A 19,641-nucleotide genomic window follows, 5' to 3' on the forward strand; every position below is an offset into this window, starting at 1 on the left:
GGACCCTCTGGTCTCTGAGAAATATAACTTTACATTTGACGAGAAGAAACAAAAATGTAGGTTGCTGCCAGGTTCATGAAACAGGGAGTCAATGTACTTTCTGCTTCTTAGCTTCCTATTGGCCCACAGAAGTGAGGCTGACCAAGTAGCCATGTTGATTTCAGAAAAAGGAACAATAAGCATTAAAATGGTCACTGGATCAGTCTCACTTTTGTGGGCAATAGGAAGCTAAGATGTCAAGCACTGAGAACATTTCAGCTTCCTACAGGCCCACAGGAGAGACTGACCCAGCAGCAATATTGATTTCACAACAGGAAAAAATACTGTAAGTGACAAAGAGCATAGGGGCACAGAACAAAAGTTTATGGCAAGAGGGAAATGTGGAGCCCATGACTCTTGAAATGGTAACCTCAGAGTCTGAGGAGGAAGAGCAGCAGGAGGTGTTTGTTTCTGTTGTTTTTAGTAGTGGTAAGTAGTGGATTTCCCATTCGGCTTGGGCTTAGGGCGGCAACATTTGGGGAATCAAAAATTGTTGCCCCCATGTGCATTTGCATCAATCTCGGTGCTACTGTATCAGACCTAATGGGAATGCACTTACATGTTTTCGGCCGCCTCATTGCTGCCGCTCCCTCCATCTCCTTTGGAATCCCAGCGTCAAATGGACGCCCCAACATGATGTCACATGGCGTCTCGTTGCCATAGCAACGTGACGTCACGATGTCAAATGGCGTTATGTTGTCACATTACCATTTCAATGCAACACAGTGCGCCGTCACGTTGATGATGTCCACAGCGTCATTTGACGCTGGGATTCCAAAGGAGATGTAGGGCCGCAGCAAGGAGGCAGCAAAGAGGCAGCCGACTTACTGTAGTAAGTGCCTAGGGGAGGCGGATTTTCAAATACCTCGCTGCTAGTGGTACTAAATTCAGGGAATGTTTAAGAGGGAAAGCAATGACAAGGGAACTTTCTGACAATTTAAGACCCTGTGAAGTTAGAAACCATCAGCATTGAGGAGGAGATGAGATAGTACTGCTAAATTAAAGCAGCCACCAGCAGTAAAGCAGTCTATTTGTATGCCAGCTTCACAAACAAAAACAGAGCTATTTTTCTGTATGGAACTCATTAGTCCCTGATCCAGACATCAAATTAATTTATATATATATATATATATATATATATATATATATATATATATATATATATATATATATATAGTATGTAGTACTGTATATTCAAGCGCAAAGTCACCAAAGAAGAAAAGTTGATCACTTTGGAATGTCCATATATTCCGCATGCAGAAATGTCATCCCATTGATATACAGTATTTGAACTTACTTTTTATTGTCATCTGCATCCACTATGAGACCCATTAATTCTATAGAAGATGAGATACTCTCCCAAAGTTGCACTCATCTTCTATGGTACATTCTCCTGATAAAGATGCAACTTCAGAGATATTAATAAGAAAGACTTGCTGGGGTCTATCGGACAACCTGTTAACTCTCAGGGAGAGTTTGACGTGTATTATCACGGTATTTAGAAAGAGTTATCGCAAGTCAGATACGGTTTGGTAGGAAGACGCCATATTGATCGAGTTAGCAGTGTCTTTTTTAGAGTTCTGACCATGCGATCTGCATGCAGCCATCTGTAAGAGCTGCACAGAGAGAACTGTGTTTCCCTGAACAGCTCTTACAGGCGATTGTGCTGTTTATATTTTAATTTTATTTGCATATTACTCAAGCGGGGTAGACCTCATTAATTTTAGGTCTGAGACCCCATGCTTCCTGAGTTACAGGCTTCCGTAGGGGTTGCATTGATTGTCTATACCCTCAGAGCATACAGTAGATAAACCCATTGCCAGTCAATGGGCATCATAAAAAAAAATAAACATTTAAATAAAATGCAATCAATGTGTTTCTTACTTTTGCCAGGATGAAGATTCTTCAACTTCATCAAACTGTGGCACCAACTCTTGACACTGATCCTCATCAGCAAGCGATGAGAAGAAGTCCATGATCCTCAGTTGCTTTCAGAGGAAGCCCCGGTGAGTAGACCGTCTTTGATCTTTCTTGTCTTCTTTCTTGTCTTTAACAGGCCCATGAGATGTTGATTCACCACCTTTTTGGGGTCAAATCAGATATGACAGTCCTTATGTAAGGCCTGTGACATCACATTTGACTGACACATGGTACAGCCACCATTCCGATTATATATATATATATAATATTTATTTATAAAATATTTTACCAGGAAGTAATGCATTGAGAGTTACCTCTCGTTTTCAAGTATGTCCTGGGTATGTCAAGTATGTCCTGGATATATATATTACATAACCTTTACATACCCACTCCTGAAACGCTCTCGGTAGCTCTAACCACCCACCATGGGGCAACTATAACCTTCACCCACCTCCACTACCACCAACATACTGGGCACTGGTATTTAACAGATAGAAAAAACACTGTGTGGTGCTCAAAAACACGTGGCAGATATGCTGTAAATTGCTTTGAAATAAACAAATTTCTTCAATAGTGTACCATTCCAGTAACTTGATATACATGCACTAGAGTCCGAAATAGAAGACATATTAACTGTAAAAAATCTCACTAAGCACTGTGGTGAAGATTTTACACACTCTGGTGTCCAGAATAATATACATCAGTAAATAAAGGTACAGTAGTAGACTCACATGAATGTGCACTCTCTTGAAATCGAAATCCACTTGTCCTGGGGTACTTTGTGTGCATCCGCTTAATGTTGGCAGCAAGAGAAAATGGAAAAAAGGCAGAGCCCTTCATCCAATTGAAAAAAGAGGATTACAGAGAAAACGTTCCCTTAGTAAAAAAATGTAGATTTATTGGATCAAAAAAAACAAACATATAGGCCTATATATTTGTTTTTTTTTATCCAATAAATCTACATTTTTTTTTTTACTATGGTAACGTTTTCTCTGTAATTCTCTTTTTTTCAATTTGGATGTAGTGCTCTGCCTTGTTTCCGGTTTCTCTCACTGGTATTTAACCCCTTCATTACCTTAGAGGTTAGCCGCCACGGTAATGAAGCTGGGTGTAAATTGTGTTTTTATTACAAAGGTTTGAAGCAGGGCGTCTCCGGACCTGATATTAATGCAGAGCATCTCCGGAGATCCCCAGTTTGAATTCTATGCAGGAAGAATACATTTTCTCCATCAGATGCACATCGCAGATCCCATCTCACCACCCTTCAGGTGACGAGATCAGAACCGGCGAGTTGCAGCCACGATGTGTATCTCGGAGCTACCTGAATAACTCGATTTGTAAAAAAATGCACGTTTGAGCATTTTTGGAGCTACTGCTCAGTTTGTCTGAGAAGAAGCGCTATCGATCAGTAAGAAGCCGTTTTCAAGCGAGTTTGGCATGTTATCGGAGCTCTCTGAATAGCTACAGTACACATGCAAACTTGCTCGAAAAGTGCTCAAAACTGTCGATAAGTCACTTAACGGACCTACATGATAGGCCCTAAGGCTGTTAAATACGTGTCCCATATGTGCTATTGATTTGCTGGTCCTTTGCAGGCTTCACATACTGCACAGTTTTTTCTTTAAAATGACAGGACTGGCACAGGAGATGTTGTTGTCGCAAACAGGATCTGTGGCCGTTGTTCTGCTACAGCCAGGGTGGGCAACCCTGTCGCCATTCGTCACTTGTGGCGAATTGGCAGTGAAACTGTGGCGAACAGGGCCGCCGGGACTTCCTGGGGGGGGAGGGAGGGGGAATTTCTAACTTTCGCTAACAGGCGGCAGAGGGAGATGGTATGCGGCACCGGGCTGAAAGTATTAGCCGGTAACATAATTAATTGAGTGAAAGTCAGAGCAGGACTGCAGGGGAGGTGCGCCATCTAGCAGCCTGACCCGGAACTTCCTGTCTGCTGCTACTATAGAGCGCTCCTCTCCCCGTGCAGCTCTTGCTCTGACTCAAGAGATTCTACTACCGGACAAGGTAGGCATGGATGGGAGGACTGGGAGAGATGTGAGGGGGACAGGGAGAGATGTGAGGAGTCTGGGAGAGATGTGAGGGGGTTGGGAGAGATGTGAGGGGTCTGGGAGAGATGAGAGGGGGGCTGGGAGATATGTGAGGGAGGCTGGGAGAGATATGTGAGGGGGCTGGTAGAGATATGTGAGGGGGGCTGGTAGAGATATGTGAGGGGGCTGGTAGAGATGTGAGGGGGGCTGGGAGAGATGTTATGGGGGCTGGGAGAGATGTGAGGGTGTCAGGGAGAGATGTGAGGGGGTCATGGAGAGATGTGAGGGGGCTGGGAGAAATGTGAGGGGGGCTGGGATAGATATGTGAGGGGGGCTGGGAGAGATCTGAGGGGGGCTGGGAGAGATCTGAGGGGGGCTGGGAGAGATGTGAGGGGGCTGGGAGAGATGTGAGGGGGGCTGGGAGAGATGTGAGGGGGCTGGGAGAGATGTGAGGGGGGCTGGGAGAGATGTGAGGGGGCTGGGAGAGATGCGAGGGGGGCTGGGAGAGATGTGAGGGGGCTGGGAGAGATGTGAGGGGGCTGGGAGAGATGTGAGGGGGCTGGGAGAGATGTGATGGGCTGGGAGAGATATGAGGGGGCTGGGAGAGATATGTGAGGGGCTGGGAGAGATATGTGAGGGGGCTGGGAGAGATATGTGAGGGGGGCTGGGAGAGATCTGAGGGGGGCTGGGAGAGATGTGAGGGGGCTGGGAGAGATGTGAGGGGGCTGGGAGAGATGTGATGGGCTGGGAGAGATGTGAGGGGGGCTGGGAGAGATATGTGAGGGGCTGGGAGAGATATGTGAGGGGGTTGGAAGAGATATGTGAGGGTTGCTGGGAGAGTAATGTGAGGGGGGCTGGGAGAGATGAGAGGGGACTGGAAGAGATGTGAGGGGGCTGGGAGTGATGTGAGGGGGGCTGGGAGAGATATGTGAGGGGCTGGGAGAGATGTGAGGGGGTTGGGAGAGATATGTGAGGGGGGCTGGGAGAGATATGTGAGGGGGCTGGGAGAGATATGAGGGGGCTGGTGAGAGATAATCTGTTACTAAAAATTTTGAATCCCACCACTGGGGGGCGGGGGGGGGGAGATGCTTGATGATGGGGGAGATCAAGTGTGCTGGGGGGAGATGCTTGATGATGGAGGAGATCAAGTGTGCTGGGGGGAGATCAAGGGTGCTGGGGGAAGATTAAGGGTGCTGGGGGAGATGATGAGGGGGGGTAAATGAGATGATGGTGAGGGTGGGTTAAATGAGATGGTGATGAGGGGGTTTAAATGAGATGGTGATGAGGGGGGGTTAAATGATATGGTGATAATGAAGGGGTGAGGAGATGATGATGAGGAGGGTAGTGGTGGTGGCGTGAGAGGAGGATGAAGAGGAGTGTGAGAGGATGAGGGGGTTGCGGTCTGAGGGCCGTTCTATAGAGGCGCGCTTGCTGCGCCGTGCGCATTTGTGGCAGTTATAGTTGGCTGAGGTTAGCAGCCTTTCTATAATGGTGCCACGCGCGCGCATGGCAGTGAGCGTGGAACCGGCCGACAGGGGGGAAGATGAGGAAAATAAAGATTTTACGCCGCTACCACCACTGAAATGTATGTGTGTGTGTGTTTGTGTGTGTGTGTATGTACAATGTTAATAAATAATTTATTAAAGCATTTCTTTATTTATTTCAAACGTATTTATAACACACACACACACACACACACACACACACACACACACACACACACACACACACACACACACACACACACACACACACACACACACACACACACACACACACACACACACACACACATATACACACACATACACATACACACAGTACCTCACTCGCTCACAGCATACACACAAAAAGCATGTGTCACGTGCACGCGCGTTCGCACAGGCACGCACAGGCGCACACACTATCGAACGGCCCTGAGAGTTTATAAACTTGTTCAAACAGTGTGTGTTTAATATTTTTGCATGCGCAACACAATACCTCCATTTTTACATTGTGTGGCTATTTTCACTTCTCATTCGCCACACCTGTGGCTACATTGAGAAATAGGTTGCCCACCCCTGTGCTACAGCATACAGAAAGCTCAATGACCAAGCAAAGGGTTGTAAAGTGGAATTCAACTCCCTACATGTGAAGCAAGCAATATCCAGCTACACAGCATTGCATGATATAGAGAAAGGGGGAACTGCTTTCCTCACTCCATCACAGTAGAAACGTGTGGCCCATGTGTGTAAAGTATTACAAGTGTAAGGGGTTCACCCCCGGTTCCCCTGATCTTCCTTTGCCCCCTGCCTTACCCCTGTGGCAGTGGAGTAAGGGGGCGGCGACTTCTCCCGGCGGGCCCCGCCCTCTTGGTTATGGCGCGAGCTTCGCCCATGCGCAAGAAAGATCGCGCACGCGGTCCCCATAGAAAAGAGCTTTGCCAAGGACTACAATTCCCAGCAGCCTCTGGGGACTGCACTTTCACCCTTGTCACAGGCAGCATTGAAGCCAATAGAGCTGGCAGCTTCTCATGCTGCAGAGTTGCAACAATGTTGTGTGCAGACAGGATTTTTGTCAGTTGGAGCAGGCTAGTCAGTCAGAGACCGGAGCAGCCCAGGGAAGGAGGTAGGGTACAGGAGTCAGGGACTCCCTGTACTAGGCCAGTACCCCCAGGGCCCGAGATAGCTCAGCTCCCCAGTAAAGTGAGTGTTGCCAGGGACAGCCCTCAGGTTAGGGACCCTGTCACTTGCATTAGTGGGAGCTGGGGAACAGAAGGGAAGAAAGGCAGCAGCGGACTTAGTGTTAAGTTGCAGGGTGTTGCTGCATGCGCTGATAGTTATCAGTTAAGTGAGTTGGAGTCAGGGAGCTGTGAGGGAAGGAAGGGTGCGGGGAGCGAGTGCAGCTCCTGCACAAATATAGGTACCCACACCCCAGGTAGGCCCCAACTCCCCACTAGATTAGTGGGTAAGTGCTGAGGGAGGCCCAAGATAGGGACGCTGCCCTTAGTGTAGTGCTGCCTTGTCAGAGTCACGGCGGTAAGTGCTGTGAGGTCTGACAGGCAGGCACCTTGTTGTGTAGCACGTTGGCTGCACACATCCAGTGGGTACAGCTTGTTGCTGCAGGTGCTGGGATTAGTTTAGTAACAGTCAGGGCTGGGAAGAGTTAGGGGAGTGGGGCAGGCTATTAACCCCTGTATGCCCCTAGGAGTTTCCCCCAAAGCCATTTCAGGTTGCTGTGCTGTAGGGACGGCCTATAGTATAGCGCGTGTCACTTAGTGCTGTAGGGACAGGTCCTATGTTAGGGATCCTGCCACGGTAGGGTAGATTAGCCAGGGACACAGCGGACGCTGCGGTTCCTGCTACGAGGTTCGGATCCAAGTTGGGGTCCACAGAGACTGTTTCCAGGTTCGGATCGCCCCTGGCAGTCCGCGTACAAAGGAGTCCGGTGTAGGATCAGACAGAACCATCACACAACGGATCCTTTGTGAAGCCAGTTGGAGATCCGAGCACGGGAGTGCTCGGCAGGTACTATCTAACACACAAGTGCACCAACGGGCCCTTAGTATAAATAGTGACTGCGCAGTCACTCATTGCCTCTCTCTGCAAGAGTGCGGGACATTGGGTGGGGTTCTTTGGACACTGGGTGGGATCACCTAGTGTTGGGGAAGCGTCCTGCTGGACATCGCAGTAAGTGTCTCCTCGAGAGAGGGATACCTGTTCTGATATGTTATGGTATTGATGTGATGATGTGTTATATGCTGTTCCCAGTAAATGGTATTAGTTAATATATAAATCACTGTGTATGGTATTATTGATTGTCCTGCGAGGAATCACTCCCCCTCTGTTGGGAGCCATCGCAGGTGGAGGCGCTGCATCGTTGTGAGTACCCCTAGTATAATTGCCCCAGGTTCCCCGTGGCGGAAGCTCAGCCCTCCTGCGAGCCAACAGGTAATGCACCACACCTATGGTAACCTTGTATGTTCCCTTGCACCCCACACTATATCTGCGATTGGGGGGGGGGGGGGAATACCCGTTACACAAGCTTTTCAGGTAACCACACAGGAAATCATTTGTGAAAATGCTGTTGAACCCTGCTTACACACTACCACCCAGGCATTCTACTTCTTCTGCTGCTATACTTGTTTCTACTCCATCTTTAATACACAGTCAGCATTAAGCTCCAAACAAAAACTCTCCATTTTAAAAGTATGTCAAACAAATCCGACATATCTACAGGCCTACTTAGCTTCCACTATGTGGAGAAGCATTTTAAATATAAAATAAGCTCTAATATCAGAACCAGTTCTACTCTTTATACATACTGGGTTGAAAAAAAATAACAATGTTTAACCATAGTCGTTTTGTGTCATTTAAGCTGTCTACCTTCCAGTGTCTACTCTGAAAGTAAATTTATCACTGCAGGCAGTGTTGTTATTTAGAGTCACTGGAGGCTCTCGGCCAAAAATGGGGAGAAGTTGCAGAATATGGTGCACAAAAACAAAAACAAATTCCAATATCCGTGGAGATGAGCTTACTCTTTTAGATCGCAACAACGACCGTGACATGGACAATCAGGAAGATGACCATGCTGATATCTTAAAGGACTAGGGGCCTCATGCAGTAAGCGTCGATTATGTGAAATCGGCAATCTTACCGATTAGTCATGTTATTGGCGATTTTTCCTCTCCGTATGCAGTAAGTGCCGAATACATTCAAAATCAACCCGAAAACAAATCCGCCCACTCTCACGATGATTATCCGATCACACACAGGTGTATCGGCGTGCGTGGCGGGGTGCTGATAGGTTGCCCAATCACAAATCTTGCTGAATCAGGCGAAATAAGCATGTTTTTGATTGCGCGCCATATTTAAAGGCAACGTGTACTGCTAATCATTCTCTGTGTTGTTGGGAGTGAGAGAGAGAGAGACGCACAGAGCTGGACGATTGAAGATTTGCATATTGACTGAGAGACTTGTTGTGTATTGGGTGAGCTTTGTCCTTTGTTGTTTTGTTTACATCTTTGTCTTGTTTTATATGTGGAAGTGTTTCGTGTGATTGCCTGTACATTTCTTGTCTGTTTTTTGTGAGTGCTGGAAGTATGCCTGCAAAGCGTGGGAAGAGTGATGCCGGTGGGAGTGGGAGTGCTACTCGTGCGAGTACGCGTCGGAGTGAACGTACTGTTCAGGGGAGTGATGTTGCTGAGAGTGAGAGTGGTGTTGCAGGGAGTGGGAGTGCTGGTGCTGCGAGTGGTGTTGCTGGGAGTGGGAGTGCTGTTGCTGGGAGTGGGAGTGCTGTTGCTGGGAGTGGGAGTGCTGGGAGTGCTGGTGCTAGGAGTGTGAGTGCTGTTGCTAGGAGTGGGAGTGCTGGTGCTAGGAGTGGGAGTGCTGGTGCTAGGAGTGGGAGTGCTGGTGCTAGGAGTGGGAGTGCTGGTGCTGGGAGTGCTGCTGGTGGCGCAGTTGCAGATGGGGTGGATGGTGGTGGCGTGCTTGCTGGTGGCCAGCTTTTGGAGGCTCTTCCATTGGAAGAAGGAGAGTCCAGTCAGCACCAGCCAAGCTCTGACCCTAAACCTGCTCGGAAGAAACGTGTCGAGAAGCCACGTAATCCTCGCTTCAATGACCAGGAAAATACAGCTCTTGTCACTGGCATTCTGGAGCACTTTGACAGTATATATGGACATTTACTAGGTAAGTGTACCTTTACATTTATTATTCAAATACATGTGATCCTAGGTCATCTGAGTTTTGTTCATATGCAAATATGGGTTCACAATATCTTTCTATGTTAATTAGTCTGGAAACACAGCTTTTTATCATGCCTTACAAGGACAACTAAACACAGGCGGTCAATTTGCCATAACTGCATACAATATGAATGCAACCTTGCTTACATGTATAGGTTTAGTAGTGAATGCTCATGTGCTTCACATATTACACATAAAACAGCATGTTTGCTATCTCTTGGAACAGCTAGCAGTGTAGGAAACTGGTGCTTATATTATTATTAATTTACCTCATATATTTTATATGTTTTTCAAGGGCGGACAAGTTCAGCAAGCAGAAAAGAGATGTGGGACACAATAGTCATTGGTGTCAATGCGTGTGGGAATCATGTGAGGGACAAGCGGAGTTGTCACAAGAGATTTGATGATATTAGGTCCAAATTGAAAAAGAAAATACAACACCAACGCGTGCATGCTACTGGCACTGGAGGTGGGCCCACACCACAACGTCTCATATTAAGTCCATTGGAGGAGCTGCTTCGGGCAAAATTACTTCCCGTCGTCGTGGAAGGCTTACCTGGTGACCGTGATATAGGAATTTACCCCTCACAATTTCCACCAGGTGAGAAATATTACTGTACTAGGCGTGTCGTTGCTTACATTTATTTTGCATAGTTACACTGCTTTTTATACTGTCTTCACAATATAAGCATACCTGCATCTATATATGTATATGTCTGATTCTGTATATATATATATCTCAAAATAGACATATATGTTGTAGTCCTACTAAAAGCAGTAACTAATATAGCACGTGCCATTGCGTGCTCATTTACATGTGAATTCCCAAAATGCATTGCTGCAGTGGAAGCAATTGATGGTGGGCGAAGATGGGGAACAACAGGGTAGTACACATGTGTAACACATGTTAATGAGAAATTATTACTAGCTACAGGTACAGAACAGAAATATGTATAATATTATTGTGTATTTTATTTATTTTACTCCGACAAACATGACATTACTGCCTATTTTAAGCATGCATCAAATATATTGCATGCAACGGCCTACAAACATCACTTGCACTAACACATCTATAGTTGTTTATGAAAAGGTCCATTTTTACTTTAACTCATATACAGACAGCATAATGAGGCACACGTATCATATTTTATGTCATTGTTTTCATAACTTAAAAACTGCACACGACTATTTAGCTCATCTACCATTGTGTTAAAGCAGCTGCAATTAATATCTCATCATAGCATACACTTCAACAGAGGGGGTGGGGTTCAGCACACACACTAATTACAGCCTCATTTTAGGGTCAACTTAGTTCACACCATTTGCACCTGTTTCAAGTAATTGAAAGGTGTGGCTGATTAGGCTTTTTGGGGAAGGGAATACCGTTCTTACAACCTGACTAGCACAACTGAAGTTAATCACACTCATTTGAAAGCTTCACTTTAGCTACTAAATGCCCCAACAACTCATTACTTATCAAACCGTACGTCACACATTAGTTCACTCATATCTATAGTTGAACTACTACTATCAACGACACATTATCACACACTGCATGTGTTGTCTTGTTTAGTCACAGCCACATTCATGTGTGCCACATCTTATATTAATGTACCACACATATCCTCTACCAAAAACAACACTTTGTGCAATATGACCACCTTCATGATAACCATTGTGAATGGTCATCTCATGATAGTTATGTACATTATGATACTGATATCACTACACAACATATGATTTTTATGTTCAAATTTAATCTATTTATCCTCACGCATTACTGCAGGAACATAGTATGTTTTATGTTAGGGAACTCAAAAGTTCTAAGTACACAGGCATGTACATTGTTATTACAACTATTTATGTTCACTTTCACACACACATTTTGGGTTAAGGAAATGATGCTGTTAGGTACTCATAAATACAGAACATACAATAACTGTTTGTTCAATATTTACACATGTAAATGTAAAATTTATGTTATTGTTATATATAGTTGCCCCTGAAGGACATGTGTCACCTGAGACTGAACAAGTGTCTTCACCTGGGTCAGCCAGCTCAACACACCTAGAAGGTGAGTGTATCAGTTGGTGGCCATATAATATGTGCTCTTCTATATGTTATGTTGTCATGTTCATTATTTGTTTTGCACATCTTCTTTAAATAGGATTACTTAGTGTCAGTGAAAATGAAGTGTAAGCCAACTTGTATTGTGTTAGTGATGTTAACTATCATGTAGGAGTTGTGAGTTTACAGCAAGTTTTCATTCACTCATATTTCATACTGAGTCCAAACATTATTCTTAAGTCAAGGTAGTTTTTAATGTGAGGTTATAAAACGTATGGAAACATGTTAGTTGTTACTTATGACACAGTACAATTACATAGTAACACAGCAGAGATTAACATGCCATTTAATAATGTGTACATTTATTTGTAGAACATGATGAAGAGGATTTTGATGATGATGATGATGATGATGCCGCCGCCGCCGCCATAGACACACAAATACAAGCAAGTGACCATGAAGAGGTTCCAATTGAAACTGTTTTACTGCCAAAACGTCCAGCAAATACCACATATGATGCAATTGTAGCTTCTGAGGGAAAAATTGTGGAAGCAGAAAATCGTCGCCATTCTGACCTGATGACAGTGCTGGAAAGGATGATTGCACTGCAGGAAGAAACAGTTTCACAATTGGCACATCTCCACAGAGTCTTCATTGAAGTGCCTAAACAGTTGCAAAAAATCAACACCTCATTCGAAGCATTAGTTGTTCAGCAAACACAAGCTAATTACTGGAGAATGACTAATGTACCACAATTCAACACCTCACAGCCAGGATCTGTTCATGCAGGTCAGTTTTCACCACATTCATCTGATATTCATTCACCAGGCCCAAATATTACCGGTCAAGTAGCAGACATTGCTGTGCAGGTTCCTGACGACATCCTACCGCTGCCATCTGTACAAATTCAGCAGCTGACACCTACAAAGGAGGCCACAAAAAGAAAACACAAGCAGTTACTACTGACCAGTTTTTGGTCAAAAACAACAAAAGACACACATGAAACAGACCAACCATCACTTGTGCAGTGTCTACCAACTTGCTCACATGTGTCAGTGGGCACAAGCCCTGTCCGTGAACAGTCACTACCCAAAAGCCCTGTAGGTGAGTCACTGCCCAAAAGCCCTGTAGGTGAATCGCTGCCCAAAAGCCCTGTAGGTGAATCACTGCCCAAAAGCCCTGTAGGTGAGTCACTGGCCACAAGCCCTGTAGGTGAGTCACTGGCCACAAGCCCCGTAGGTGAACAGTCACTGCCCAAAAGCCCTGTAGGTGAGTCACTGGCCACAAGCCCTGCCCGTGAAGTACCAGAGGCCACTCCAAGTGGCTCTGTTGTGCCTAAAGTTGGTGGCAAAAGAAAAAGGAAAATTCAAGAGACAACAAGCAGGCCTGTTACTCGCTCGCAAAAGGAACAAAAAAAATAAATGTTATAATTCAGAAAATATGTCTTTGGCCTTGTTTTGTTGACTTCAGATTATCTAATTACTATTGTATGTATGCTGAAGACTGTGTTGTTTCCAAACTTTCAAGTATGTTTTTGTACACGTGAAGTTTTGGAAATGTTAACACTCCTAATTAATGAATAGTGTTATAAATATTTATGTTTTAATCGTCTGTTCAGTAATGGTCCACCAGGAGCCAGTTGCTAAGTTTAGAGAAGCTGCCATTGACTTTGCAGCAAAACATTGCATTTGGGTGTGTTAATTGATGTAATCATTGCATGTGCATATTATTTTCATGCAATTATAAAAGCACCTATTTAACTGCAAACATCTTTCTTGTACGTGTACAGCAGGATTTTGTGTTAAATATTACTTACCTTTGGTGGCCATTGTAATGTTGTCCTTTAATCATTTATGTGTTCTTGTTTCAAGAACATCTCTGAATTGATACTAATATATATGTAGTATGTATTGATATATGCACACACACACACACAGACACACACTGTGTGTGTGTGTGTGTGTGTGTGTGTATATAGTACTATCTAAACTGGTATAGATGTATTTACAAAAAACATACACTTCATGCTTCCTTGTGAAAACACACTATTTTAATAATACAGGCCTAATGTTTGACAACTATACTAAGTGTGAGCCTCTAACATTATTGGGTGCAAACAAATGTTTATTACTTAATTCACTAATGTTTATCACCATTTAAATAGGTTTCATACAAGGCCTACTTACTGCCATCAATATGTTGTGTGTACTCCAGCAATATTTAAAAAAAAAAAAAAAAAAAACATTTTGTTTTATATATATATATAATATATATATATAAAAAAAAAATTTTTTAATTTTTTATATAATATATATATATATATATATATATATATACACATACACATACACATACACATACACACAATATACATATAGTACAATATACACTTTATATATATATATATATTTATGAGAGAGATATATTTATATATATATAGATACACACGTATTTAAACTCATGCAGACAGGGAGTTAACCAGACTTTCAAATACACACAGAAATGTATGTGGGAAAAAAACATTTCATTTTGCAGGTGTGTGTATTTACTGATATGGCTGTCTAAGCACTATTTTCACACACTGCTCTTTGTTATTTTGCAAGAAAACTCAATGTTACTGAATGAAAAGTGTAGTAATGTTTTCAGAAACGAGATAAAAAAAAGATACATGTTTGTCCCACATGCGGCTATCACAAACCACAAATGTTCAAGCAATTATAACTAGAAATCCAATTGGCGTTTGAAATAAGGAGTTACAGTTTATACTTTTGTTGACCTTGAAAAGGAAACACAGCAATTTGTTAGCCATTGAGCAGTTTCATTTTGATGAGCAAAGAACAGATACCTGCACACATCTTTTGTGCTACTCTGCAATGGCTGATGAATTGGTGACAATTATGAATCCGAATTTAGGTTATAAATACATGATTTCAGAAGCAATTTTATCAACTTGCGGACACCAAGCAAGCACACGCCAAATCTATGATTTGATTCGAGCAAAATATCCTTATTACCAAAACCGTCGGCATGCGCGCAATTTTAATTCCTCAATAACATTCACTTTATCAACTAATGACTTTTTTGAACGTGTGCAGGATAAGCTAGAACACAACTATGGTTTCTGGAAGATTGTCAAAGAAAAACATTTCACCGTGAAAGAAGGCACATATATTGTGGTTAAAGGCATATTTATTCCTAATGCCAATAGCAATGGATCCGCTACTACTGTTCCGTGTGAATCGATACCTGCTGCAATATCTGCACCCTCCATTCCTGAAACCCACATTGTACAAGAACATAACTACTATGATTATGTACCAAGCCTTTCAGCTGAAAATGCATTGGAATGGGTACCCGAAGAAATGAACATACCTCCCGACCAATTGTTTGAAGAAAGCAGTGGCGATTCCTATGAGCGCTTCATGGAGGAGATGTGTGTCATACTGGATTCAGCGAGTGGGTCAAGCGTGGATGAAAAAGCCTTGCATTTCTGGAGCGACCAGTTGCAGCCAGACGAAGAGTTAATTCTAGAAGAATGGTAAATATAACAACCGTTATGAGTTGACTCTGCGTTTAAATATTTTTTTTTTTTCTAACCACCATTTTCCCTTTCAATGCGTGGATACAGCGTAACATAGCAGACTGCATAACATGTAGCGATCACAAACAAATTGTTTCCGAATACAATATAGTAGAACCTGAAAGAGTAGTACACATTGCTGACGGAATAAATATACGTACTTTCCTATCACTTTAAACATATTAGCAACATTTTACCATAACTCTAACACATACCTGTTTTGTTATCATGCTACATCTACAACATTTAAAAGCGGGTCCACCACGTATGACGTGGGACCCTTGTCATGGCCCAAGGCGTCCTTAAAAAGGATTACGGATGTAAGTCCCGCCCCCAAGCGACGTGCGCGCCTCAAAGCCTATTGGCTGTCATGTTTTGTTATAGTAACGGTAACTGCAGTGTGTCATGTGTGCGGCTCAGTGTTTGTAGCCGTAAACTGGGCGTTAGCCGAATGTTAATTGAGTGGGAGGAGTGTTAGCGTGCGTTTCACGCTGGTTTAACATGACGTCACACGTATTGCATTTGCGCATTGTGTTATCGGCCGTCCTTTCTGTCCAAACACGTCTGTTTAAAAAGAATACAGATGTACTCGTTTAGAACGAATGTAGTTTCGTATTCATTGTATTTGAAATAAAGATTTTATGTTTAATGGTATTTTCAAGATGTATTGAACGCACAACGTACGCTTTGTTTTGCGCATGCGCTAACAGTTAGTGCAGCCAAGCGTGAAGTGCGTGCGCACACTAAGATGTGCGCGCACATTTTTCAGTATACAGGCAACGTTCACATCATATACATAGTTATGCCTGCTACAAATTTAAAGAAACATTACATACTGATGTACACTTGTACTTCTAACATATAAGTGAGTGACGTGTGTATGTACACAATCATATAGAGCTGTGTAATGCGTTGTCACGGATACATATAGTAAGGTGCCATATTTGACCATCATGTGTTTGCTGTATTTCAGAGATGTCGGGGAAGATACAATCGGATCAATGTATGATTTCAGAAGAGTCTACCTTTATATGAGATGATTGTGAGGAGGAGCCACCGACTACTATACTACATATGGAACTAATTTTATATTGCTTGCAGCGCTTATTAACAAACAATTAAAAATGTGATACCCTTATGCCTATATTGCATAAGCACTTAATTAACATAATGATGTTGCAAAATAGTGCCTCATGAATTTTTATTGAGTGTTCTTTAATGACTACTATCATTTTATGGCATGGTGTGTTTTATATATAACAACCATTCCCACTCTGCTAACACATTTGTGAATTCTATTGTGTAATGGAACGTATGACTGTCGAAACTATGTAACAATAATAATAATAATAATAATTATAATATGAGCATGTTCATGTATAGCGCTGCTAGTTGTACACAGCGCTTTACAGACACATTTTTCAGGCTGAGGTCCCTGGCCCGTGGAACTTACAATGTATTTTTTGCCGCCTGAGGCACAGGGAGATAAAGTGACTTGCCCAAGGTCACAAGGAGCCGACACCGGGAATTGAACCAGACTCCCCTGCTTCAAAATCTCAGTGCCAGTGTGTGTCTTTACTCACTGAGCCACTCCTTCTCCCAATGTAAAGGACACTTACAATCAACTAGCCATTTCTTGTTAAAAATCTCTTGTTACATGGGTATGTTGATAAAATGGTTTGGGACTGTAGCAAATAATGTTATTGGCCAGATATTGTGGTCCCCTACAATGCATGATGTTCTGATTATGACATCAACATCATGTAATGAAGTACGTTTCTGTGTATATTTCATTAACCTAACTAACTATAGTTTACTGTGTTTATTAAACGTTCTAAAAATACATAGTATAGTCAATATGATGATATAAGCTACCATAATAAAGCTGGTGTTATCATTTGTCGGTGTTATACATGGATCCTACACAAATTGATACAGACACAAACAGTTGTCTTACAAAGTGTGTCTATGCTAATGTGCACGTGATTGACGTTACAATTGTGACAATACTTGATAATTATCATCATGATAATGATGAAGTGACGTGATTTATATTGCAAAAATATTACCAACATTGTCATATTGGTAAATTATAAATGCTAAATGACAGTAACATTAGTGACAAATTTGTCTTCTCTGTTAACAGTTTAACACTTGGTACATGTAGGACACATCCACACACGTGTGACTTACACATACACATGTCACAAATGTAAATTAATGTTGACTATTAATTCCTAGCATTACAAAACACCAACATTGCTAAATATAAGATGTAGTACGCATTGTTGTGATTGCAGGCATTCATGCATGGAGTTTTATGATCAGTCAATTTCATCCGTGATGAATGATCTCCCGTAAGTAAAGAAATAACTACAGTTATCCCCTTGTCTCCAAACACCTCTATATTACATGAATGGAATTTATAAGGAAACATACATAAAATGTGATGAAATGGGAGTAATCATTTTCTAATACAATGCACATGAAAGCTCAAGAGTAGCTAAATGCATATACATGATACAGAAAGTACATATATGTAACATTTGTGTTTAAACCAATATGTTGGGTTTTGACTTCAAATAATTATAGGAAGATTGATGTAGGCACATCTTATGAGAGATGTCAGCAAATATACATACCATGATCAGTCATACTGGAGATATACCTATAATGCAAAGGAACAATATATAAATTGCAAACATTGACATGCCATCTTCAGTACCGTAAACAACACAGCAAAGTGTGTATTTGGTGTTAAATGTGCAACACCATGTATATTTCATGACATTCAAAATGTAAATCAGGCTGGTGTACACATCATATGGATGTACATGTTACATTGCACCAATAACATTGTATGTAAGCATACTAGAAGCATGAATGAGTATGGGCATAATATGTGTATTGTGTTAGCATAAGGAACAACACAATGCTAAAATATTAGTGCTTTGTTACCCCAGTTGTATTCACATACACACAACTAAAGTAAAATTGAAGAGGGATTATATAACCTGTGCAACAATAACATACCGGTGCCACATCCCTTTGTGCACACAGCAGAGAGAAGAAAGGTGTGCAACCCATATTCATCTGTGTCCTACCAGAAGGGTATATAAAAAAACATTATTGTTAAGATAACATAATGTAAGTATAAAAGTAGAACTTGGAACATATATGTTTGTACTTACAAGAAAAAAATGAATTGATGAGATTCTGGCGTGTCTGGCCACCACTGGCTGTTTGTTCATTTTCAGCAGCTACATGGGTGGGATGCTCGTCTACCACAGGCTCAGCTAGGTCTGACTGTACATTGTGCCTCAGTGCAACATTGTGCAAAATGCAACAGGCAAGGATAATATCAGACACTTTTTGAGGCTTGTATAGAAGAGCCCCACCAGTTCTGTCCAGACACCTAAATCTGGTCTTGAGTAGGCCAAATGTCCTCTCTATAACAGATCTTGTAGAGATATGGGCTGCATTGTACCTCTCCTCTGCTTCAGTTTGAGGGTTTAGCACCGGAGTCAAGAGCCACGGCCTAATTCCGTATCCTGAGTCACCTATAATGAATGGAGCACACATAAGCTGACATTAGTGATCAAATTGTACAATGCCAACATTCCTAAATAAAAAAGTGTTTTGTGTTAGAACATGTAAATGTGTACTCACCCAGCAGCCAACCATGTTCAAAATGTCCCTCTTCGAACGCATGGAAGACTGAAGAGTTCCTCAGGATAGAGGAATCGTGACTGGAACCAGGGAATTTGGGTACCACATGCATTATCCTCATCGTGGCATCACATACCACCTGTACATTGAGTGAATGGTAGTGCTTCCGATTGCGGTACACATGCTCACTCTGACTAGGTGCAATCAAAGCAACATGTGTGCAATCGATTGCACCCAGCACACATGGTATCCCTGCTATATTATAAAAGCCAGTCCTGACTTCCAGCCACTCTGTCGCCTCTGTAGGAAAATGAATATAATTCCTAGCGCGTCTATTGAGTGCATAGAGAAACTGGGTCAAGGCCCGCGAGAATGTAGATTGCGAGACCCCGCCCACTATGCCCACAGTTGTCTGGTATGACGCGGAAGCAAGATAATGTAATGAGCACAGCATTTTAACAAGCCCAGGGACTGCACGACCTCTGGCTGTGAAAAAATCTAAATCTCCCCTTATCTCCTGATAAAGAGCTAAGATTGCTGCTGAACTCAAACGATAGCGACTTACAATCTCCTCCTCACTCATCCCATCTAACAGGGTT

At 42.7% G+C, this 19,641-nt stretch overlaps 1 protein-coding gene across 1 annotated transcript in view; it reads left to right on the top strand.

Moving 5' to 3' along the window:
• Nucleotides 1-389: 389 nt before the first annotated feature.
• Nucleotides 390-19,641, top strand: part of LOC142501342 (uncharacterized) — a 35,588-nt gene continuing 16,336 nt past the window's right edge. Inside the window, exons 1-4 of the mRNA XM_075611184.1 lie at nucleotides 390-468; nucleotides 10,019-10,324; nucleotides 11,723-11,800; nucleotides 12,166-12,978. Coding sequence (XP_075467299.1) covers nucleotides 390-468; nucleotides 10,019-10,324; nucleotides 11,723-11,800; nucleotides 12,166-12,978 — 1,276 coding nt within the window. The remainder of the gene's footprint in view (nucleotides 469-10,018; nucleotides 10,325-11,722; nucleotides 11,801-12,165; nucleotides 12,979-19,641) is intronic.

This window comes from Ascaphus truei, chromosome 1, assembly GCF_040206685.1.
Source record: "Ascaphus truei isolate aAscTru1 chromosome 1, aAscTru1.hap1, whole genome shotgun sequence".
Taxonomy (NCBI): domain Eukaryota; kingdom Metazoa; phylum Chordata; class Amphibia; order Anura; family Ascaphidae; genus Ascaphus; species Ascaphus truei.